Source organism: Rana temporaria, chromosome 6, assembly GCF_905171775.1.
Source record: "Rana temporaria chromosome 6, aRanTem1.1, whole genome shotgun sequence".
NCBI lineage: Eukaryota > Metazoa > Chordata > Amphibia > Anura > Ranidae > Rana > Rana temporaria.
Genome location: NC_053494.1, coordinates 200,742,017 through 200,767,488, shown reverse-complemented (window position 1 = coordinate 200,767,488; position 25,472 = coordinate 200,742,017). Strand labels below are relative to the sequence as shown.

The 25,472-nt window shown below is 46.9% G+C and overlaps 1 protein-coding gene across 2 annotated transcripts in view; it reads right to left on the bottom strand.

The window, feature by feature from the left end:
* OBSL1 (obscurin like cytoskeletal adaptor 1) overlaps nucleotides 1-25,472 on the bottom strand; it is a 152,282-nt gene that overhangs the window by 67,848 nt on the left and 58,962 nt on the right. For both annotated transcript variants that reach the window (XM_040358074.1, XM_040358076.1), the window contains exons 8-12: nucleotides 24,645-24,917; nucleotides 17,934-18,206; nucleotides 13,612-13,884; nucleotides 9,848-10,120; nucleotides 3,740-4,012 (exon numbers count right to left, since the gene is read on the bottom strand). In XM_040358074.1, the coding sequence (XP_040214008.1) occupies nucleotides 3,740-4,012; nucleotides 9,848-10,120; nucleotides 13,612-13,884; nucleotides 17,934-18,206; nucleotides 24,645-24,917 (1,365 nt within the window). The remainder of the gene's footprint in view (nucleotides 1-3,739; nucleotides 4,013-9,847; nucleotides 10,121-13,611; nucleotides 13,885-17,933; nucleotides 18,207-24,644; nucleotides 24,918-25,472) is intronic.

Below are 25,472 nucleotides of genomic sequence, written 5' to 3'. Positions count from 1 at the left end.
CCTCCAGTGTGTGCAAACCTGGTGAAAAACTACAAGAAACGTTTGACCTCTGTAATTGCAAACAAAGGCTACTGTACCAAATATTGATTTTCTCAGGTGTTCAAATACTTATTTGCAGCTGTATCATACAAATAAATAGTTAAAAAAATCATACATTGTGATTTCTGGATTTTTTTTTTTTATTATGTCTCTCACAGTGGACATGCACCTACGATAACAATTTCAGACCCCTCCATGATTTCCAAGTGGGAGAACTTGCAAAATAGCAGGGTGTTCAAATACTTATTTTCATCACTGTATTTCCCCAACAGGCACGCAGATCACTATCAACAGCTGGAAGAAGTTCTCCTGGTCTCCACTGTATCCACAATTTAAAAAAGGAAAGAGTTACACTTGAACCCGTTGAGTTTTTCCTTTGTTCTGTTACTTGGTTGTCAACCCCACATGACCCCTCTGACAATCATGCTCGGTATGTGGCACGGTTGACACACAATTGGAATATCGTATTTTGCCCCCTATTGCGTGATTCTTTCTTTCCATGTTTTACAATGCACTGCTCTTCTAACCTCTTCTTTGTCTTTACACCTCGTGATATTTAGGGCCGCTCATTAAAAACGGGTCAATGAGGGCAATTAATGCAGCTAATAACCAGATGAGTCAGGACGGTGTGGCAACAGGCGTGATCATTTCGGGTTAACCAATCATCTTCCAGCCTTGTTTAGTAAGGAATGGTCACAGCCCATTACCACCATTCTATCCTATTGCTTTATATGGTTAACCTCCTGGAATTCCTATAAATAAACGTATAGAGTGTACAGGGATTTAACACTCAGATGAAGAACTACTCCCAATCTTTCTCAAGATGTTGTATAAAAATTTGCATCTATGGCAGTTGCTTTGGCAAGCACAGAAATGTGTGATAAAAAATACAATAAAGAAGAATTAAAAATGGGTTCAGAACTAAAAGTTTTACAGTATATAAATATGTAGCGCCCTGCTTCTGATGACCAGGCGCTATGTTTAAATTTAGTGGGAGTCTGAGCTGGTAGTTAGCTCAGACTCTGATGATTAAGGCTAAATCAGCCTCTGTTTTGGCTATGGCTGTGCTTGGAGGGTTTTCCCATTGTTTGCCTGTAGGTGGCATTACCCACAGGCCAATGTTGGAACACAGGCAGGCCAGAGTGTATTGGGTGTCTTTCACCTGGGAACAGCCCAGTGGGAGTGGTCTCTCCGCTGGGCATGCTGGGGAAGGATACTTAAGGGGTAAACACCATTTTCTTGGGTTCTTTTGCCTCGTGGCCCTCCTGGCTCGAGGTATGTGATGGTGGTCCATTTTCAGCCGCGGGACCACGTTGGTCCGAGGCTGCGATTCCGCCAGGTAGGCCCAGTCGTCTTGACTGGGGCCTGCATTTTGAAGGTGATCCTGTGCTGTCTGTCCTGCAGGAGCAAGCCACTCAATGGAGGAAACCAGGGGAGGACCTGTCCTGGAGAGGACCAAGCGGAAGGCTGGTATCTCAGGAGAGGCCTGGTAACTTTATTGGAGGATGCACCATATTCTATGATGCCTTAGGCCCGGTACACACGAGCAAACATGTACGATGAAAGCGGTCCGTCGGACCGTTTTCACCGTACATGCCTGCCAGAGGGCTTCTGTACGATGGTTGTACTAACCATCGTACAGAAGTCCGCGCGTAAACAATACGCGGGGCGTGTCCGCGTCGTCGCCGCGACGATGACGCGGCGATGACGCGGAGACGTGGGCGGGCCTGCCATTTAAAGGCTTCCACGCATTTGTCAAAGTCATTCGACGCATGCGAGGGACGGCGGGCGCTCGGACATGTACGGTAGGTCTGTACTGACGACCGTACATGTCCGAGCGGGCAGGATTCCAGCGGACGGTTTTAAAACACGTCCAGGAATATTTGCCCGCTGGGAAAAGGCCCGGCGGGCAAATGTTTGCTGGAATTCGGCCCGCTCGCGCCTACACACGACCAAACATGTATGCTGAAACTGGCCCGCAGACCAGTTTCAGCATACATGTTTGGTCGTGTGTACGGGGCCTTACAGTGTTGCCGGGTCGGCTTAAAGGCTCTAAACTGTACGGCTGGAGATCCGGGTACTAAATCCTGTGGCAGAGGATTCTGGAACAGTTTATTTCTACTTCCAAAGAAAGGTCTGTGGCAGAGACTGTATTATTTTTGTCCGTGCATCATCCCGGCTGCTAGGCCAGTGAGAGAGGCCTATCCGGGTGAGCAATACCCACTCTGAGGAAAGTGGTGAGTTGACTCTTGAAACTTAGAAGTTCCCCAGTGATCTGCATCGTGTGCCTGAACCTTCATCTAACCCTCCGTCCCTCCACCTATACAAGTTTGTGTGAAAATAAAAACCTAACAGAAAAGGGATTTATAACTTGTGTGGACATTGAAGTTCTTAGACTTTCATCTCATCCCCTAGACAACGAAGAGCAAGTCAACGTGTAAGACCCAAAACTAAACCAGCAGCTCTTACGGGGGTAGTGCTACAAATATATACTAGAAGTTTAAGAGTGCCGGGACAACAAAACACTGTGTGTAGGGATGGGCGAATGGTTCAGCCCGAGCATGAGTGCGGGCCAGACATTTGCCTGCTCGGCCGTTTTTTCCCCGAACACCCGAATTTGCAGGGTGTACGTCAGGGAAAAGGAAGGGAAAGTAAAGAATAGGGAATGAAGATAGGAAAAAAGGAAGGGGAGGAGAGGAAGGGGAGGAAAGAAGGGCAGGAAAAAAGAGAGGAGAAGAAGGGTGGGAGGGATTGAAAGAAGGTAAGAAGGGAGGGGAAGAGAGAAAGGTATAGGAATCAGGAAGGCAGATGAAAGGTAGAAAGGAAGGGAGGAGTGGAAGTGGGAGGTAGAAAGAAGAGCGAGGTAGAATTGTGTTTTCACTGTAGCAGGGCCGATCCTAGGCAGGGTGCGCGGGGTGCTCCGCACCCCTTGTCTGTGTCCAGAGGCAGAGCGCATGTAGCGGGTGCTGCAGTTCTCCATCCCGCTTGCTCTCTCCGATGACAACTGACAAGAGCGCATACCTTCGGCTGTCCCCGGAATCCGGGCTGGGTACCACAGCGGAGCCTATTACCATCCAAAATTACCGTGCACTCCCAGAAATGGTCTCCGAGTGCCACCCTCCAAGTAACCAAAGATGCCACGTATGCCCCTCGCCCCTTGTAATATGCTTCTGCTCCCAGCGCGCCCGAGCTACAGGGATCTATTGGACAAGTACTGATCTATGGGGAACACCTGCTGTGGGGGGCTCTGATGGTGGACACCTGCTGTGGGGGGGACTCTGATGGGGGACACTAATTAAGACTTCTTAGGGGAGCATCTCTGTGTTTGAGTCGTAGCCATAGAAACATGTGTAAAGAGGAGGAGTTAGTAAGATGACCACGCCCATGTGCGGGCACCAGAAATATTTCTGCACCCAGGCGTCTGTGACCCTAGGATCGCCCCTGCACTGTAGTCTACTGTTGGTCTCCAGCTTGTCATATCTCTTGGCCCGTTGTGGTAGTAGAAGCGGCCATTGTAATCTTGCCCTTACTTCTGGGGGCCGAACCCAGACATAACAAAATGCCATCTTTACTGCCATCACCATGAGCAAGCATGTGGGCATATTGTTCAAGGGAAGGAGGTTGAAGGAGTTGCTAGGGGAGTTATAATAAAAATGCGTTGTTAGTTTGATTTTTAAAGTAGTAGATTAACCCCTTTTACCTGTCACTGTCACATTGAAGAATATAGAATCATCTCCGGCATCACAGACAAACTCCCCAGAGTCACATGGTTGTGCCGACAGGATGACCAGCTTGCGGTGTCCTCCATCACATTCCAGCCGGAACCTCTCACTCTCTTCCACTTTCTCTCCATCCTTGTACCAACGCACCACAACGTTCTCCCGAGACAGCTCACAGCTCAGGGCCAGCTCCTCGCCGCTCAGGCATCTCTCGTCTGTGTCATCGTCTGCATTCAAGATCTTCACTGGAGGCTCTGCAAACAGACAATTCTTTTTTGGTCCCACAACTAGACAACTGTTAAGGTGTCTATATATATATATATATATATATATATACGGATATGGATTGTTCAATGAAAACAATCCACATCCAAAACAAAGGTGCAGCTCTCCGACACCTCCTGCCCCAATCAAAGGCCCAAATTCACAGAAGAGATACGACGGCGTATCTCCTGATACTCCGTAGTATGTCTCAGAGTATCTATGCGACTGATTCATAGAATCAGTTACGCATAGATAGCCCTTAGATCCGACAGGTGTAATTGACTTACATCGTCGGATCTTAGGATGCAATACTTCGGCCGCCGCTGGGTGGAGTTTGCGTCGTATTCCAGCGTCGGGTATGCAAATGAGGTTTTACGGCGATCCACAACGGTTTTCGCGTTCGTTACGTCGTCGCTAGTAATTTTTTCCCGTCGCAAAGTTACGGCTGCTTTAACATGGCTTAACTTTAGACGAGCCATGTTAAAGTATGGCCGTCTTTCCCGGGTCGAAATTCAAATTATTATTTTTTTTGCGTAAGACGTCCGGGAATACGAACGTACGTTACGCACGTCGCCGTTCAAAAAATGACGTCACTACGTGCAAAGAACGACGGGAATTTCAAAACGGAGCATGCGCAGTACGTCCGGCGCGGAAGCGCGCCTAATTTAAATGGTACACACCCCATTCGAATTAGGCGGGCTTGCGCCAGACACCACCGCATGTTTTCACGCAAGTGCTTGGTGAATCAGGCACTTGCGATGAAAACTTGCAGCAGTGTAACGTATAGACGATACGTTACGCCGCCGCAATTATATGTGAATCTGGCCCAAAGTCACTACTTTTATGATAGGATTTAAAAACATGACTTCAGTTGAGCTTAAAAGAAAATCAGTATGTGAATGAAATTTACCTTTGGAATCAATAATACAATTATACAAATGACACACACTACCAAATACCGAATAGCCATGCTACTGCTTGTCTGCCAATTTTTTTAAATATCACTACCATTTAAAAAAAGAAATACATTTATAAGTTCTAATATTAACATTAAAAAAAAAAAAAAAAAAAAATCTCATTTTAAATTTTGAATATTGGTCAAATTGTACTTTCAAACAAATTACAGAAATGTACAGAGCTATAATTTTGAATAAATATCATTAAACATAAAACTATCATGAATTATTATTATTTATTATTAGCAATACTTTCAAATTGCAGAGATTTGTCTAGCTATAGTTTTGCATATATATAATTGAACCTAATAATATGTGTAAAAAAATACAATAATAATTATTATTACTATTATTATTAATATTAATATTTTAAAATAAATTGCAGTGATTTTTCTAGCTATAATTGTGTCTAATTATCATTAAGCACAATACTATGATGTTTATTAATATTTTTAAACAAAATGCAGAGATTACGCTATAATTATGTATAATTATCATTAAACACAAAACTATAATATTATCATTATTATTATTATAATTTGTAAATCTTATTTAGTATTCACAGTATATAAATCCTAAATGCAAAATAAAAAATAATAATTTGCCTTGGGCTGCGTATTGAAATGTGTTAAAACAGTGAAACAACATTGTGTAATACAATAATTAGAGGGTGCTCTGTTGGCTATGTGGCGTCTTTCTTCTCCCTCTATGCCCAATTCTAGCAGTGTGAACAGCAAGTTTTTATGAAACTTTCATCAAGTTTTTGCAAAGCTTTTGGCAAGCTTCAATCTGCTTTCTCTAATGCCGCGTACACTCGATCGGTTAAACCGATGAAAATGGTCTGATGGACCGTTTTCATCGGTCAAAATCGATCGTGTGTGGGCCCCATCGATTATTTAACCATCGGTTAAAAAAAAGCCAACTTGTTTTAAATTTAACCGATGGATTCCTAACCGATGGGAAAAAAAACGATCGTTAGTAGGCACAACCATCGGTTAAAAATCCACGCATCTTCTCTGTTAAAAAAAAAAAAAATCCACGCATGCTCAGAATCAAGTTGACGAATGCTTGGAAGCATTGAACTTTGTTTTTTTCAGCACTTCGTTGTGTTTTACGTCACATTTTTTAACCGATGGTGTGTAGGGGTGACGGACCATCAGTCAGCTTCATCGGTTAACCGATAAAAACGGTCCATCGGTCCGTTCTCATCGGATGGACCGATGGTGTGTACGCGGCATAAGCCTCTAAAGCTCCCTTAATGGGAGTGCTGATTGGCACTTTAAACAAGCTGCTAGCAGGCTTCAAACAAGCTTCAAGTAGTGCTGAAGCCTGCTAACAGCTTGTTTAAAGTGGCAATCAGCACCCACATCAGGATCTGTGTTCAACATTTACAAACTGGAGATGAAGGGTTCTTGACCACCGCCCCATGTCAAAAAGACGTCCTGTTTTTAAAGTTGAATATCTCGATAACGGCAGCAGCTGCTGCCACAACCGAGATATTCATCTTTTCAGGGGGCGGTGGTGTACACGATAACGGCGGTCTCCGTGGCGGATTCGCCGCAAGATCGCCGTTATCGGTGGCGGGAGAGGGCCCCCCCCCCTCCCGCCGCTCTCCCGCGCCCTCTGCCGCTTACCGGAGCCGTCGGTAGCGGCGGAGGGGATCGGATGTGTCCGGCAGCTGAGCGGGGACGGGACTGAAGGAGAAATCTCCTTCACCCGTCCTCATAGCTCTGCTGGGCGGAAGTGACGTCAAAACGTCAGTCCCGCCCAGCCTCTTAAAGAAACATTTTTTTTTTTGTCATTTGAAAAAATTACATTTTTATTTTATTTTTTATTTTTTTGCATTTAAGTCTAATTATGAGATCTGAGGTCTTTTTGACCCCAGATCTCATATTTAAGAGGACCTGTCATGCTTTTTTCTATTACAAGGGATGTTTACATTCCTTGTAATAGGAATAAAAGTGATCAATTTTTTTTTTTTTATTATTTCAGTGTAAAAAATTATAAAACGAAATGAAAATAAATAAGAAAACCAAAAAAAAAATTTTTAAAGCGCCCCATCCCGATGAGCTCGCGCGCAGAAGCAAACGCATACGCGAGTAGCGCCCGCATATGAAAACGGTATTCAAACCACACAAGTGAGGTATCGCCGCGATCGTTAGAGTGAGAGCACTAATTCTAGCCCTAGACCTACTCTGCAACTCAAAAAATGCAACCTGTAGAATTTTTTAAACGTCGCCTATCGAGATTTTTAAGGGTAAAAGTTTGACGCCATGCCACGAGCGGGCGCAATTTTTAAGCGTGACATGTTGGGTATCATTTTACTCGGCGTAACATTATCTTTCACAATATATAAAAAAATTGGGCAAAATGTATTGCTGTCTTATTTTTTAATTCAAAAAAGTGATTTTTATCCAAAAAAAGTGCGCTTGTAAGACCGCTGCGCAAATACGGTGTGACAAAAAGTATTGCAATGACTGCCATTTTATTCCCTAGGATGTCTGCTAAAAAAAAATATATAATGTTTGGGGGTTCTGATTAATTTTCTAGCAAAAAAAATGTGATTTTCACATGAAGGAGAGAAGTGCCAGAATTAACCCGGTGGGCAAGTGGTTAAGAGTCGGTTCACACAGGGGCGGCACGACTTCGGGGGCGATTTGGCCAGGCGACATGAAGACGACATCTAAGGCGACTTGCAAAATGACTTCTGTATAGAAGTCAATGCAGGTCGCCCCTAGTCGCCCCCGAAGTCGTACAAGAACCTTTTTCTAAGTCAGAGCGACTTGCGTCGCTCCTATTAGAACGGTTCTATTCACTAGAATGGGACGCGACTTGTCAGGCGGCTGCGTCGCCTGACGAGTCGCCCCAGTGTGGACAGGGTCTAAAAGCTTGTAGACCCTATTTTAGGCTTTTATTGTTGTCTGTGCCCCATTGTTGAGATTCATATTCAATTTGTATCACTGTGATAATAAAGACAAGAAATAAGAGCAATGGGGTGCCCCAAGGACAGGAAAGCAAAGACAGCAATAGAATTAGGAAAAAATAAGCACTATACTAGAAAACCAATGTCCAAATCAAACATAAACTCAGAGTAGCCGCTGATTTTCAATAATGACTAAATATGTTCCAGTGCCTCCTCTTGTTACCTGTATTGTACTATGTCTTAGCCCAGGGGGTCTCCTAACTTTATAAACAAAGGCCCAGTTTTCTGTTCTTCAAATTTTAGGGGGGCCAGACTGTGGCCACTGGGAGTAGAAAATGCCCTGGTGTCAATGGGAATAAACAGTGTCCTCTCTTTGCTATTTGGAGGAGGAATAGTGCTCCATAGTTTAATGTCAGTGGGAGAAATAGTATTCCATCATTGGTGGCAGTGGAAAGAATAGTGTGCCATCATTGGTGTCAGTGGGAGAAATAGTGTCCCATCATTGGTGGTAGTGGAAAGAATATTGTCCCATCATTGGTGGCAGTGGAGAGAATAGTGTCCCATCATTGGTGTCAGTGGAAAGAATAGTGTCCCATCATTGGTGTCAGTGGAAAGAATAGTGCCCCATCGTTGGTGTCAGTGGAAAGAATAGTGTCCCATCATTGGTGTCAGTGGAAAGAATAGTGTCCCATCATTGGTGTCAGTGGGAGAAATGGTGTCCCATCATTGGTGGCCGTAGAAAGAATAGTGTTGCATCATTGGTGTCAGTGGGAGAAATAGTTTCCCATCATTGGTGGCAGTGGAAAGAATAGTGTCCCATCATTGGTGTCAGTGGAAAGAATAGTGTCCCATCATTGGTGTCAGTGGAAAGAATAGTGTCCCATCATTTATGTCAGTGGGAGGAAAAGTGCCCCATTGCCAGTGTTAGTGTCGGGATCTATGCCCCACTGTTGCTCGGAGTAATGCCCAAAGGGCCAGATAAAAGCAAGCAAGGGTTCATATCTAGCCCCGGGCCACAGTTTGGAGACCACTGTCTTAGGCCAGTTGCACACGGGAATAAAAAATGCTGAGTTTTTCCTGAGCTGAAATGCGGTGTATTGTTGTCCACTCGCCTATACTTCACAGTTATCTACACACAGTTTTTGACCCCTTGTACACCGGCGTCACAAGTTCCTGAGTAAACATCAGTACATTATGAGTATGGCGCCCGCGTGCAATTGGCTTTAGCCTATGCATAAAATTGATACAGTGGTTCTAGTGGTTCTTCTGCTACTAAAAATAAAAAAAAAGTGGCCAGACATACCCTTTCAGTGATAACCACACATCAAAAAGTTAGGTAGATTCCAAGGTGACATTCCTGGAAAAGTCGAGTTTGGTTAACTATGGCTTCTTTTTGATCTTTCAATGGAATTGTTTGTTTCACTGACCAGGGCAAAGGGGTAGGTAAAAGGTCAGCTGCCCTGGGCGCATTGTGTATTTTAGGGATGGGAGCGCCGCAAGTTCCTTTTACTATAAAGCCGACAGGAGTAGTGACAGTGTCATCACTACTTCTTTTAACCCAGCACTGGAAGCAGCAAGGAGAGCAGGAGAGAGCCAGGAGAAGGTGCAGGCTGTGCTCTCTCTCTCTCCTTCCTTTTCGTAAGCTCGCACATAATGAAGGGGGGGCAAAATTTGCCATCTTTGCCCTGGGCACTGAATGATCTTGTTCTGGCACAGTCACCCACCAATGGAGAGTTTTTGAAGGCAGCAGGGAAAAGCTACAATTAGCATATAATATCAACAGCCTACTCTGGATCTATGGAGTGCTTGAACATGCCTGTAATCTGTTTGTATGTATTGTTTCATCATATGCTCAGTGTGCATTGCCCGGGTGTCTAATAGATTTTACTGTTAGAAGTAAGACAATGACAGCCTCCAGTGCTGGAAGGGACCCTTGGACCACTGACCTGTCACCATCACATTGTAGAAGACGGAGTCGTCTCCGGCGTCACAGACAAATTCCCCAGAATCCTCCGGTGTGGCACGTGCGATAATCAACCTGCGATGTCTTCCGTCTGACTCCAGCCTGATGTTGGCACCTTCCTCTATCTCCACCCCATCCTGGTACCAGCGCACCTGAGCGTTGTCCCGGGACAGCTCACAGCTCAGGACTATGGGCTCTCCACTCAGGTGCTTGTGCTCGGTGTCATCGCCCGTGTTTATGATCTTCACTGGGGGATCTGAGGAGAGAATGACAATAAATCTATTAGCCTTCTGGATCCCTAAACGGCCATGCTTCCAGATAAGGTGCCCACCACTTAAGCCTCGTGCACACGATCGGATTTTCTACAGACAAAGCGTTGGACTTTTGTCCGAAGGGCGATGGGCAGGAACTTCTCTTGCATACAAACGGCAAAGAATTGTCGGCCAACAAATCTAGTTTAGGCCAATACGTATTCTTCTACATATTTTTGGTAAAAAAAAAAAGCGTTTATTGATTGGTTTGTGCAAAAGTTATAGGGCCACATCCACAAAGATCCGGCGTAACGTAAAAATTCCCATTTAAGTTACACTGCCTTAAAATTTCTAACTAAGTGCCCGATCCACAAAGCACTTACCTAGAAATTTTCGGCTGTGTAACTTCAATTCCGCCGGCGCAAGGCGTTCCTCTTCAAATGGGGGCGATTCCCATTTAAATTAGGCGCGCTCCCGCGCCGGCCGTACTGCGCATGCTCGTGACGTCATTTTCCCGACGTGCATAGCGCGAAATTACGTTACGCCGAGCTTTGTGGATCGCGCTGGGTCAATAAAGTTGCGTCGGGGAAAAAAAAAAGATACGGCGAAAAAAAAAAAATTTAAAACAAAAAAAAAATCGCGTCGCTGGACAGAAGGGTCTGCTTTTACAAGGTGTAAACAGTTTACACTTTGTAAAAGCAGCCCTAATTTTACGATTGCAAACTAAAACTTACGGAGAAAAAACGAAGCTGAAAAGCTTCGTGGATCTCCGTAAGTGCTAATTTGCATACCCGAGGCGGCATTTCGACGCGAAATGCCCCCAGCGGCGGCTGCGGTACTGCATCCTAAGATCTGGCAGTGTAAGTCCCTTACACATGTCGGATCTTCTGCCTATCTATTGGAAACTGATTCTGTGGATCAGTTCCAAAGATAGAAACAGGGATACGACGGCGTATCAGTAGATACGCCGGCGTATCCCTTTTGAGGATCTGGCCCATAGCGTCTACAAAATAGGGTATAGTTTTATGGCATTTTTATTAATATTTTTTTTTTTTTACTAGTAATGATCAGTGATTTTTATCGTGACTGCGAAATTATGGCGAACACATCGGACACTTTTGACACTCTTTTGGAATCATTCACATTTATACAGCGATCAGTGCTATAAAAATGCACTGATTACTGTATAAATGTGACTGGCAGTGAAGGGGTTAACCACTAGGGGACGAGGAAGGGGTTAAATGTGTCCTAGAGAGTGATTCTAACTGTGGGGGCTTACTGTGACATGACAATGATCACTGCTCCCGATGTCACTAGTCAGAACAGGGATATGCTTGTTTACACAGGCATCCCTTGTTCTGCAGCTCCGTGACACGCGATCACGGGACACTGGCGGACATCGAGTCCGCGGGTCCCGTGGGCACGTTCACACACACGGCAGCAAATTTAAAGTGACATATATTTACGTTGATTTGCCTGTCCGTGCCATTCTGCCGATGTAAAAGTGCGTGACCTGGTCCTTAACCACTAGCCGACCAGCCGCTGCAGTTATACGGCGGCAGGTCAGCTTGGCTGCGCAAAATCACGTAGCTATACGTCATTTCGCATTCCAGCCAATAGGGGCGCTTGCACGCTGCCTGCTCACCCCTGGTGCCGATGCGCGTGCCTGGCGAGCACGATCACCGCTGGGCACCCGCGATCGCTCGTTACAGAGCATGAACCGGGAGCTGTGTGTGTAAACAGCTCCGGGTCCTTTCAGGGGGAGAAATGACTGATCGTATGTTCATACAATGTATGAACAGCGGTCTGTCATTTCCCACAGTCAGTCCCACCCCCCTTCAGTTAGAACACACCCAGGGAACATACTTAACCCCTTCCTCGCCCACTAGTGTTAACCCCTTCCCTGCCAGTGGCATTTTTACAGTAATCAATGCATTTTTATAGCACTGATCGCTATAAAAATTGTGTCAAAAGTGTCCGAAGTGTCCGCCATAAGGTCGCAGTACCGAACAAAATCGCTGATCGCCGCCATTACTAGTAAAAAAAAAAAAATCTTAATAAAAATGCCATAAAACTATCCCCTATTTTGTAGACGCTATAATTTTTGCGCAAGCCAATCAATAAACGCTTATTGCGATTTTTTGGGAAAAATATGTAGAAGAATACGTATCGGCCTAAACTGAGGGAAAAAAAAAGTTTTTTATATATTTTTGGGGGATATTTATTATAGCAAAAAGTAAAAAATATTATTTTTTTTTCAAAATTGTCGCTCTATTTTTGTTTATAGCGCAAAAAATAAAAAACCGCAGAGGTGATCAAATCCCACCAAAAGAAAGCTCCTATTTGTGGGAAAAAAAGGACGCCAATTTTGTTTGGGAGCCACGTCGCACGATCGCGCAATTGTCAGTTAAAGCGAGGCAGTGCCGAATCGCAAAACGTGGCCCGGCCATTGACCAGCAAAATGGTCCGGGGCTTAAGTGGTTAAGTGGTTAAAAAGGACCTTTCTTTTTTTTTTTTTATTACACGCCTTATTTTATGTCCAGCGACATCATCATTGGGGTCCACACTGGATTTTTTATGAATTCTTTATATCAAGGAGAGTACAATGGGGGGGATTTGAAAAGGAGGACTGGAGGGGCCCGTAACCTCCATGGTGGGGGGCCACAGAGTCAGGAACTACAAAAGGGAAGGCAGGTGGCTGATGTTCCCAACAGATACACTGGGCCGGATTCAGATCCGAAATACAACGGCGTATCTCTGAGTGTGCGTGGTCGTATCTATGCGCCTGATTCAGAGAATCAGTTACGCATAGATTTCCCTATGATCCGACTTATCGGATCATAGGGTGCATATTTACGCTGGTCGCTAGGTGGCGATCCCGTATAGTTACGCAAGGAATATGCTAATTAGGTAGATACGTCGATTCAGGAACGTACGTCCGGCCGGCGCATTTTTTTACGTCGTTTACGTTAGGCTTTTTCCGGTGTAAAGTTACCCCTGCTATATGAGGCGTATCCTATGTTAAGTATGGACATCGTTCCCGCGCCGAGTTTTGAAAATTTTATGTCGTTTGCGTAAGTCGTTCGCGAATAGGGCTGGACGTAAGTTACGTTCACGTCTAAAGCAATGACGACTTGCGGCGTAATTTCGAGCATGCGCACTGGGATTTTTTCACGAACGGCGCATGCGCCGTTCACAAAAAACGTAAAATCTTAAATTTAAATAAAACACGCCCACATCATCCCCATTTGAATTAGACGGGCTTACGCCGGCCCACATACATATAATGCCGCTGTAACTAAGGGCGCAAGTTCTTTCTGAATACGGAACTAGCGCCCAAATTTACGGCGGCGTAACGTATCTGATATACATTACGCCCGCAGAAAGATCCGCTGATCTTTCTGAATCCGGGCCAAGGAATGGTCAATGGGCCCAGCACAGAAATACCAAACGTTGGGTAGAGCAGGTCCCCGGGATGCTCTCAGATATCACTTACCTGCCACTGTCACATTGTAGAAGATGGAGTCATCCACCGCGTCACAGACGAATTCACCGGAGTCCGATGTGTCTGCCGATAAGATGATCAGCCTGCGGTGACAGCCGTCCGCCTCTAACACAATGTTGCTACCGTCATGTAGCTCCTCGCCATCCTTATACCAGCGCACCATGGCGTTCTCTCTGGACACCTCACAACTCAGCTCAACGCGCTCCCCGCTCATAAACGTATGCTCAGAATCATCATTCGTGTTTATTATCCTAACTGGGGGATCTGGAATACAAACAAACATGCCTTACAAAAAAAAAAAAGACTTCAAATACCGTCAACAGGTAAGCACATCCACATGCATGCTGATTGGAGGAGAGAGCAGCGTGACTGGGAGATGAGGTCATCCTTTTATGCACTGCTTTTGTAAAGCTTAGTTAATGTTTAGGTTCATAGGCGTGCGCAGGGGGTGTGCCTGGGCACACCCTAATCACTCTGTGCGGTTCCGATTCCCCCTACTGCTCAGGCTTTCCCCCATGTTGCGCCCCCACATGTTTCAGGGTGGAGAGTGGGGAAGGGGCCAATCGATATGTCATTGACCGGCCCCTTCCTTTTTTAAATTAACACATTGAACACACTCACTGTGTTCAATCATAATTGAAGCATATTAAACTGTGTTTAGTATTCTTCAGTTTGTGAATGACCAGGAAGACGCTCAGCACATGGCATTTCCCATTCATTCACTGTCCAGTGCAGCTGAGGCTGCAGAGAAAGTCATGTGTGTTTGAGCTCTGGGGTGCACACCCTAATGCAATAGGCTGCGCACAACTATGTTTAGGTTTAAAGTAGAACTATAGCCAAACATAACTGGATAAAAACAAACAACCTTTGACAAGATTAAATAAAAAAAAAACAGCCCTTTCTGCAACACTTACCATCAATGCAGAGATGTCCCCTGAGGTGCCTTTTTCTTCTTTCTTTTTTTTGAGCTAGATGCCATGTCAATTTCCCTTTAGAAAATCAACCCCAATGTCTTTTGAGGGCACACAATCCCCCTTCATCAGTGGGGGCCACTTTGGAGGTAATTGGAGGGAGGCAGGGATGGACTGGCCATTGGGACGACAGGGAGTTTCCCAGTGGGCCGATGGCTCAGTGGACCGGCTTCAGTGACAGCGGACTGCCGCCCCCCCTCCGCTCCTCTGTCTCTCCCTCCCAGCAGCGCTCACCTGGGGGGAACAAAGGAGCAGGGGGGGACCAGAGGAGCATGGGGGAGGGGACAGACAGCTGACAACAGCTATGGCCTGGGAGTTGATCACTTCTGTCTAATCTTGTCCCATAAGGGGGGGGGGCACCAAACTGATTCTTTGCCCCGGGTGAAATAATGTCTAGCTTCCCCACTGGTACTGCCTATAAGAGGAGCAGTACCAGCCGCTCTACTCTAATAAAGTAGAACGGCTAGTGAAGGGGGAAAGGGGGCTTGGGGGGGGGGGGGGCGGGATTTGTCTGGCCGCCATGGGAGAGACCTGTCAAAGTGGGCCAGTCTGGATGAAGTCCAGGGCCAAATTTCTGTCCCAGTCCAGCCCTGGAGGGAGGTGATTGGAGGTCATTTTCTCTGCTTGTTGTAACCAGTTGAACAGTGGCGGCCGGTGGAATTTTTTTTGGGGGGGGGCGGCAAACAGTATGCCACCCCCATACCCCCCCGGTCGTGCTTGTAACGGTCAGCGGCTTGCAGCAGGGCCGACTTAGTAGCATCATGGGCCCAGGGCCGATCCGCCCTATAGGCTCACTATGCAAGGCGTTTAGGGCCCCGCCAATCTGCAAAGGGCCCCCCAAATTACTAGAGGCCCCGCCTGGTGAGAAGTCATTTTCGCCCCCTCACCCCGCTTCTCAACTCGCTGGCTGCATGGGAGAAGAGGTAAGAAGTCAGCACCCCCGCTTCTCTCAATTTAATGTAAGATGTCAATTCCCGACAGCAGAACACCCCCTCCCCCCGCTTCTCAACTTCCTTTAATGTGACATGTCACTGTCGTCAGCGCCCCCCGCTTCTCATTTTTAATGTGCCATGTCATTTTGCTTAGGGCCCCAAGGAGGTCAGGATCGGCACTGCATGGGCCCCTGGGCAAAGTAATTCTCTGGGGCCCCTACAATGAAGACAGTGCAGGTAAACAGACATCAAGTAGGTAGGAGGCAGACAAGCGGAGCTTCCCCCTTTGGGAGGAGCTCCGCATTAAAGTGGCTGTAAACCCTTAGAGACCACTTTATGCTATAGGTAGGCCTATAATAAGGCTTACCTGTAGCTACCCATGATATCCACTGTCCCCTGCATGTGCCAATGTCATCGGCACATGCGCACTGAAGCAACGGCACGTATGTGTCATTGCTTCAGTGAGTGTGCCGTTACCGCGCGGGAGTGACGTCATCGCGGCTCCAGCCAATCACAGTGCCGGAGCCGCGATACCCGGAAGTAACCCCCGGGAGAGATGTTGGTCGCCGGAGCAGTGTACGAGGACGGCTGCAGGGGCTTCGATCTCAGCTAAGTAATTAATAATGAGCTAGTATTCCATTTTCGGGGCAGCATGGTCTCATGGACCAGCTGCTTTGGGAAAAGTGCAGGGGCCCCTCATTAAGACAGCCCTGGCTTGCAGTGCCTCATGGAACTTGTAGTCCCGCAACGGCTGGAGGGCCATAGGTTGAGCACTCATGCACTACGGAGTCACCCTTAACCACTTGTCAACCACTGCATGCCGATATAGGTCGGCAGAGTAGCAGCGGTGGGCAAATTGACGTACCTGTATGTCCCTTTAAGAAGCCGTGCGGTGGGTGTATGCACCCACCGCACTCTCCATGACCCCGCAAACTCGATGTTCGCCAGTGGCCCGCGATCGTGTTACAGAGAGGCAGAACGGGGAGATGCCTATGTATACAAGGCCTTTTCCCTGTTCTGCCTAGTGAAAGGAGAGTGATCTACTGCTCCCTCTCATCAGGAGCAGTGATCACTGTTGGGTCACTGGTAGCCCAGCCCCCCCCCACAGTTAGAATCACTCCCTAGGACACACTTAAGCATTTTTGCCCCCTAGTGTTTAACCCGTTCCCTGCCAGTGTCATTTACACAGTAATCAGTGCATTTTTATAGGACAGATCGCTGTATAGATGACAGTGGTCCCGAAATAGCGTCAAAAGTGTCCAATCTGTCTGCCATAATGTTACAGTCATGATAAATAAATACAAAAAAAAAATTTCTTATGAAACTATCCCCTATTTTGTAGACGCTTTGGCCCAGATTCACAACGGAGATAAGACGGCGTATCTCCAGATACGCCGTCGTATCTCTGCGTTGCGCCGTCGTATCTATGCGACTGATTCTTAGAATCAGTTACGCATAGATATCCATTGGATCCAACAGGCGTAAGTCTCTTACGCCGTCGGATCTAAACTGCATTTTTTTTGACCGCTAGGTGGCGCTTCCGTCGAATTCCGCGTCAAGTATGCAAATTAGCTAGATACACGAATTCCCGAACGTACGTGCGGCCGACGCAATAAAGTTACGACGTTTACGTTAGGCTTTTCCCGGCGTAAAGTTGCCCCTGGGTCTATGAGGCGCAGCCAATGTTAAGTATGGCCGTCGTTCCCGCGTCGAAATTTGAAAAAGTTACGTCGTTTGCGTAAGTCGTCCGTTAATGGGGCTGGACGGCATTTACGTTCACGTCGAAACCAATGACGTCCTTGCGACGTCATTTGGAGCAATGCACACTGGGATATTTTACGGACGGCGCCTGCGCAGTTTGTTCGGCGCGGGGACGCGCTTAATTAAAATGATACACTCCCCCTACCCGCCGAATTTGAAGGAGGCGTAACGTAAGCGTAACGTAAATCAGATACGTTACGCCCGCACAAAATTGCGCGGCTGTACGTGAATCTGCCCCTATAACTTTTGCGCAAACCAATCAATATACGCTTATTGCAATTTATTTTTTTCAAAAATATGTAGAAGAATACAATATCCACCTAAACTGAGGAACAAAAACAAATTGTTTTCATATATTTTTGGGGGATATTTATTATAGAAAAAAATATGGCTATTTTTTTTCAAAATTGTCGCTCTTTTTTTGTTTATAGCGCAAACATGTAAAACTGCAGAGGTGATCAAATACCACCAAAATAAAGCTCTATTTGTGGGAAAAAAAGGACGTCAATTTTGTTTGGGTACAACATCGCACAACCGCGCAATTGTCAGTTAAAGCGACACAAAAAGTGCTCTAGTCAGAAAGGGGGTAAATCCTTCCGGGGCTGAAGTGGTTAATCCCTTTGTGATATCTGCACACAGATTTGCTGACCTTTCACCGATACGTTGTAAAAAACGGAATCATCGCCAGCGTCACAGACAAACTCTCCAGAATCCTGCGGCTGCACAGATTGGATGACCAGCCTCCGGTGACAACCATCCACCTCAATTGTGACGTTGTCGCTTTCCTCCAGTTCAATGCCATCCTTGTACCAGCGCACAGCGGCGCTCTCCCTGGACATCTCGCAGCTCAGGACCATGCGCTCTCCGCTCACATGTTTGTGCTCCGTGTCGTCACTGGTGTTCACGATTTTCACTGGAGGCTCTAAAGTGATACAAAAGTGGGTTAGGTGCCAAAAAATACAATTATTGAAGCCGAGCGTCAGCCACTTTGTGTAACTTTAAGGCTAGGTCCAGACCTTTGTGCAAAATTGTGTGTTTTTCTGACACGCAGAGAAACGCGTTGCCCTTTAGCAAATGCATGATGGTTCACAGGAAATGACAAGGGCACAGTATTTCTGGCAGGATCAACAGGTATTTTCTGCACTTGCTAAAGCCTGAACAATTAAAACAAATGCAGCCACCACATCTAAGGGATGGTAAGCTACATTTAACCACTTCCGGACCGCCGCATGTACATATACGTCGGCAGAATGGCACGGACGGGCACAATGGCGTACCTGTACGTCCCTGCCTAGACGTGGTTCGGGGGTCCGATCGGGACCCCCCCCCGGTACATGCGGCGGTTCCCGTGGCTGTCCGAGCGATCCGGGACGAGGGCGCGGCTATTCGTTTCTAGCCGCCCCCTCGCGATCGCTCCCCGGAGCTGAAGAACGGGGAGAGCCGTATGTAAACACGGCTTCCCCGTGCTTCACTGTGGCGGCGCATCGATCGAGTGATCCCTTTTTATAGGGAGACTTGATCGATGACGTCAGACCTACAGCCACACCCCCCTACAGTTGTAAACACACACTAGGTGAAACATAACCCCTTCAGCGCCCCCTGTGGTTAACTCCCAAACTGCAACTGTCATTTTCACAATAAACAATGCAATTTAAATGCATTTTTTGCTGTGAAAATTACAATGGTCCCAAAAATGTGTCAAAATTGTCCGAAGTGTCCGCCATAATGTCGCAGTCACGAAAAAAAAACGCTGATCGCCGCCATTAGTAGTAAAAAAAAAAAAAATAATAAAACTATCCCCTATTTTGTAAACGCTATAAATTTTGCGCAAATCGATAAATGCTTATTGCAAATTTTTTTTACCAAAAATAGGTAGAAGAATACGTATCGGCCTAAACTGAGGAAAATTTTTTTTTTTATATATGCTTTTGGGGGATATTTATTATAGCAAAAAGTAAAAAATATTGCATTTTTTTCAAAATTGTCGCTCTATTTTTGTTTATAGCGCAAAAAAAACAAAAACGCAGAGGTGATCAAATACCACCAAAAGAAAGCTCTATGGGCCAAATCCACAGCCCCGCAGCGCAACGTAACTTAAGTGATTTAAGTTACACTGCCGCAAATATCCTAAGTTAGGTATCGATCCACAACACACTTACCTGGAAATTTGCGGCGGTGTAACTCAAACCCGTCCGGCGCAAGGCGTGCCGAATCTAATGGGGCGAGTCCCATTTAAATTAGGCGCGCTCCCGCGCCGGACGTACTGCGCATGCTCCGTCGGGTAACTTACCCGACGTGCATTGCGCTAACTGACGTCGCTCCAACGTCATTTGCTTAGACGTCAACGTAAATGGCGTCCAGCGCAAACGACGTAGAGTTGAAAATTTTGACGCGGGAACGACGGCAATACTTAATAGGGCTTAGTCAAATAGGACTCAGCCCTATTTTTACGCGGCGTAACTCGACGTAAACGACGTAGATTTAGCGCGACGGGCCCGTCGGAACGTTCGTGGATCGCCGTAAGTGTTCATTTGCATATTCTAGGCCGGCCGCAATGGCCTCGCCACCTAGCGGCCGGCCTAGAATTGCATCCTTAAGATCCGACAGTGTAATTCAATTACACATGTCGGATCTTCTGCCTATCTATTGGAAACTGATTCTGTGGATCAGTTCCATAGATAGAAACAGGGATACGACGGCGTATCAGTAGATACGCCGGCGTATCCCTTTTGTGGATTACCCCCTATTTGTGGGAAAAAAATAGGTATTGGTCCGGTCCTTAAGTGGTTAATTACATTTTTGTTCTTTCGTTTAAATACGTTTTCAATATTTTGCAAATAAAATTTCCCCTGACATTTCCATCCATGATCTTTTATTCATTTCTCCTTATCTCCTGTCTAATACAGGCAGCCCGTCCGACCTCCAGCGTTGGGATAAGAGATAATAATCTGGAGGTGTCAGCCGGGAGCGGAGGAAGTGTCAGGTGTGTTGGATGAGGAAGCGAGTTCCCGATAAATCACGCCGCCCGCCTTCACAAAGACATTTCAAAGTCAGATCACTTATTCAACCTTCCAGCTGAAGATTACATCTGTGTAAATGTATTCTTCAATGTAAGCGCCGCAACGTGACGGCTGATCGGGATAAAATACCGATCTGCATAACCCTGCAAATAAACAGCATTCTAATGAGGGAGGCCGGAGATATCTCTGTTGTAGGGAGTCTGTCATACTCTGATACCCGGGGCACTGAGATCTAGAAAGGTGCCGAGAGAGAAGACGTTGATGGGTAATGTTCTGAAGAACTAGAGGAACCGGGAGGAATCTCTGAAAAGAGACAGCTGGAAGCAGGGGCGGACTGACCATTGAGTCACCCGGGCACTGCCCGAGGGCCCCATGCCACTAGGGGGCCCCATCAGGGTCGCCAGGCTCAGTAAAACCAGGGACAGTATGTAAAAACCTGTGTTTTTTTTACATCTGTCCCTGATATGTCCGAAACTGACATGCTTTTGATGTGAAAATCCAGAGATTTTAGCTGCCCCGCCTCTGCACTACCTCCTGGCGTGGTGGCCATCTGTAAGCCCAGGGGCCCCATAATCTTCTATTGCCCGGGGGCCCCATGAGTTGTCAGTCCGCCCCTGGCTGGAAGACCTCTGTATTCTGCAAATGAGAGCTTTCAGTCCCACACTGGTGTACAGGCTCCTCTCCTGTACTAGGGTGACCACGTGTCGCGGATTGCCCGGGATAGTCCCGCATTTTGCAGGTGTGTCCCGGGCACATTCATTCCAGGACAATGCAGTGTCCCAGAATGAAACTGACACAGTCACCCCCCCCGGGCCAATATGATGCGTCCAAAAAAAGCCGCCACATCACCTCTTTACTCAGTGGGGTGGATTCAGGTACGACTTGCGCCCTCTAAGGCCCGGTACACACAAACCCGCGGACCAGTTTCAGCATACATGTTTGGTCGTGTGTACGGGGCCTAAGGCCCCGTACACACGAGAGGATCGATCCGCTGAAATTGATCCGCGGATCGGTTTCATCGGATAGATCCGCTGGTGTGTACGATCCAGCGGATATTTATCCGCGGATATATTTCGGCCCGACCGATTTCCAGGGGATAAAAATTTCTTAGCATGCTAAGAAATCTATCCGCTGGAATCGGCTCCAGCGGATCGATCCGGTGGTCTGTACAGACTCACCGGATCGATCTGTCCGAACCCATCCCTCGCATGCGTTGTAATGATTCGACGCATGCGTTGATATCCTTATATGACAGCGTCGCGCACGTCGCCGCGTCATCATCGCGGCGACGGCGCGACACGTCACCGCGGTGTGAATTCGGCGCGGATTTCAATCCGATGGTGAGTACAATCCAGCGGATCGAAATCCTCAGAGGATTTATCCGCGGAAACGGTCCGGAGGACCGTATCCGCGGATAAATCCTCTCGTGTGTACCCGGCATTACGGAGGCGCAGCGTACCATTTTAACGCTGCGCCTCCATAAATTACCTGCGCTGCGCTTCATTCATGAAGCAGTAGCTACATAATTTGCGCGGGCGCTCCTTAAAAATGCCCGGCGTAAGGGCGCGTAATTTAAATGATCCCGTAGGGGGCGTGGATCATTTAAATTAGGCGCGTTCCCGCGCCGAACTTTCCCGACGTGAATTGCGGCAAATGACGTCGCAAGGACGTCATTTGCTTCAAAGTGAACGTGAATGGCGCTGGACATTCACTTACGCAAACGACGTAAAATTTAAACTTCGCGACGCGGGAACGACGGGTATACGTAGCATTGGCTGCCCCTGCTATTAGCAGGAGCAGCCTTACGCGAAACCCGACGTACGCAAACGCTGTAAACTGCGTACGCAGGGCTCGCGTAGGGTTGTGAATCGGCGTTAGTATGCAATTTGCATACTATACGCTGACCACAACGGGAACGCCCCCTAGCGGCCAACGTAAGAATGCAGCCTAAGATATGAGGATTGGTGTCAGTTGGAGGAGGAATAGTGCCCCATCATTTGTATCAGTGGGAGGAATAGTTCCCCATTGTAGGTGTCAATGGGAGGAATAGTGCCCCATCATTAATGTTTGTAGGAGGAGGAGGAGTGCCCCATCATTGGTGTCAGTGGGAAGAATAGTGCAACATCATTTGTATCAGTGGGGGGAATAGTTCCCCATTGTAGGTGTCAGTGAAAGGAATAGCGCCCTATCAATGGTGTCAGTAGAAGGATTAATGCCCCATTGTTGGTGTCAGTGGGGGGGAATAGTGCCTCATCGTTCATGTCAGTAGGAAGAATAGTGCCCCATCATTTGTATCAGTGGAAGGAATAGTGCCCCTTTGTTGGTGTCAGTGGGAGGAAAGGTGCTCCATCATTAGTATCAGTGCTAGAAATAGTGCCCCATCATTTGTCTCAGTGGGAGGAATAGTGCCTCATCGTTGGTGCCAGTGGGAGGAATAGTCCCCCGTCATGTGTATCATTGGTAAGAATAGTGCCCCATCATTGGTGGCATTGGAAGAAATAGTGCTCCATCATTGGTATCAGTGGGAGAAATAGTGCCCCATGGTTGGTGTTAGTGGTAGAAATAGTACCCCATCATTGGTGTCAGTGGGAGAAATAATGCCTCATTATTGATGTCAGTGGGAGAAATAGTACCCCATCGTTGTTGTCATTGGAAGGTAAAGTGCCCCATTCTTGGTGTTGTGGAAGGAATAGTGCCCCATTAATGGTGTCACTGGAAGGCATATTGCCCTTTTATTAATGTCAGAAGAATAGTGCCCCATTCGTGGGAACAATTGTGCCCCATCATTGATGTCAGTAGAAGGGTAGGGCCCCATTGTTGGTGTCAGTAGAAGGAGTAGGGCCCCATTGTTGGTGTCAGTAGAAGGAGTAGGGCCCCATCATTGGTGTCAGTAGAAGGAATAGGTCCCCATTGTTGGTGTCAGTAGAAGGAGCAGGGCCCCATCATTGGTGTCAGTAGAAGGAGTAGGGCCCCATCATTGGTGTCAGTATAAGGAATAGGTCCCCATTGTTGGTGTCAGTAGAAGGAGTATGGCCCCATCATTGGTGTCAGTAGAAGGAACAGGTCCCCATCATTGGTGTCAGTAGAAGGAATAGGTCCCCATTGTTGGTGTCAGTAGAAGGAGTAGGGCCCCATCATTGGTGTCAGTATAAGGAATAGGTCCCCATTGTTGGTGTCAGTAGAAGGAGTAGGTCCCCATTGTTGGTGTCAGTAGAAGGAGTAGGTCCCCATTGTTGGTGTCAGTAGAAGGAGTAGGTCCCCATTGTTGGTGTCAGTAGAAGGAGTAGGGCCCCATTGTTGGTGTCAGTGGAATGAATAGAGCCCCAAGGGCCAAATAAAGGGAAGCAAAGGGCCACAGCCGGCCCTGGGCTGCAGTGAGGACACTCTTTTAATTCACTGGATTTTAGTTCTTTCAGTCATGAAGGCTCAGCATCACATGAAGCAGTTACCTAGGGTGGCCTGCTAATGCAGCCCTCCTAGGAATGTCCACTCCTCCAGACTTGAGTGGTTGGGTAGTTTGGGAATGTTTAAAATACAGAAAAGACAATAAAAATAACATATATGGCCAGATTCACGTACGGCGGCTCAAAGATGTGCGGGGCGTAGCATATGTAATTTACGTTACGCCGCCGCAAGTTAGAGAGGCAAGTGCTGTATTCACAAAGCACTTGCATTCTAAGTTACAGCGGCGTAGCGTAAATGTGCCGGCGTAAGCGCGCCTAATTCAAATTGTGAAGAGGTTAGCGTGTTTTATGTAAATAAAGCATGACCCCACCTAAATGACGTTTTGAACGAACAGCGCATGCGCCGTCCGCGGTCGTATCCCAGTGCGCATGCTCCAAATCACGTCGCAAATAGTCAATGCTTTCGACGTGAACGTAACCTACGTCCAGCCCTATTCTGAATCGACTGACGCAAACGACGTGAAATTCGACGGCGGTTCCGACGTCCATACTTAACATTGGCTGCGCCATCTTTTTGGTGGTTTATGTTTACGCCTGAAGACGCCTCACGTAAACGGCGTATCTTTACTGCGACGGGCGAGCGTACGTTTGTGAATAGGCGTATCTCACTGATTTACATATTCTAGGCGTAAATCAGCGTACACGCCCCTAGCGGCCAGCGTAAATAGACAGCCAAGATACAACGGCGTAGGAAGACTTACGCCGCTCGTATCTTAGCAACATTTAAGCGTATCTCAGTTTGAGCATACGCTTAAATGTAGGACGGCGCGGATTCAGAGTTACGACGGCGTATCTACTGATACGCCGGCGTAACTATACCTGAATCTGGCTAATAGTGTGTACATATACAAAGTGAAGATCTGGTAAGTCACGAACCTGTTACAGACACATGATAGGACAGACGGTCATGTCCAGTGTCACACATATACTCCCCGGAGTCCTCTGGCCTGGCCCCGGTGATAACCAATCTGCGTTGCTTTCCATTTGATTCCAGCCTGATATTGTCGCTCTCCACTATCTCCACTCCATCCTTGTACCAGCACAAGATGGCGTCCTCTCTGGACAACTCACAGCTCAGGACCATGCTCTCCCCGCTCGTATACTTCAGTTCAGCGTCCTCAACGGTATTCACGATTTTCACAGCTGGTTCTACGAAAAACAATGAACATATGAACAATGAATGTGATAGATGAGGAGAGACACAGCATAGTGGAAATATTGGGCCAAATTCACAAAACTGCCTAAAAATACAAAATGTGATTTTAATTTATTTATTACAGGTATTTATACATCGCCAACAATTTACGCAGCTTTTTACATAATGCACGTTCATATGAATATCTGCCCTCAAAGTGCTTACAATCCAATGTCCCCATCTTATATGCATATTTAGCACCAGGGGTCAAGTCCTGGGGAAAAAAGTGTGGGAACTCCCACCCAAGATCCACTCCCCCACCAAAATAAAAAAAATGATACGCTCATATGCATAATTACTAAACTGTATGGGTCTTGCTTCTTTCTAAATCCCGTGATAACTCGCGGCAGACCTCCGCAATGTCTTCTGGGAACAATCACAAAAGTTCCCAGGAGACATTGCGGCATTGAGGAAGTGACGGAATACCCGCACACTACCCGATGAATCCATATACAGGAAGCGGCCAGTAACATAAAGGATTACTAAGGTTCGCCTGCCCCTGACAGTGA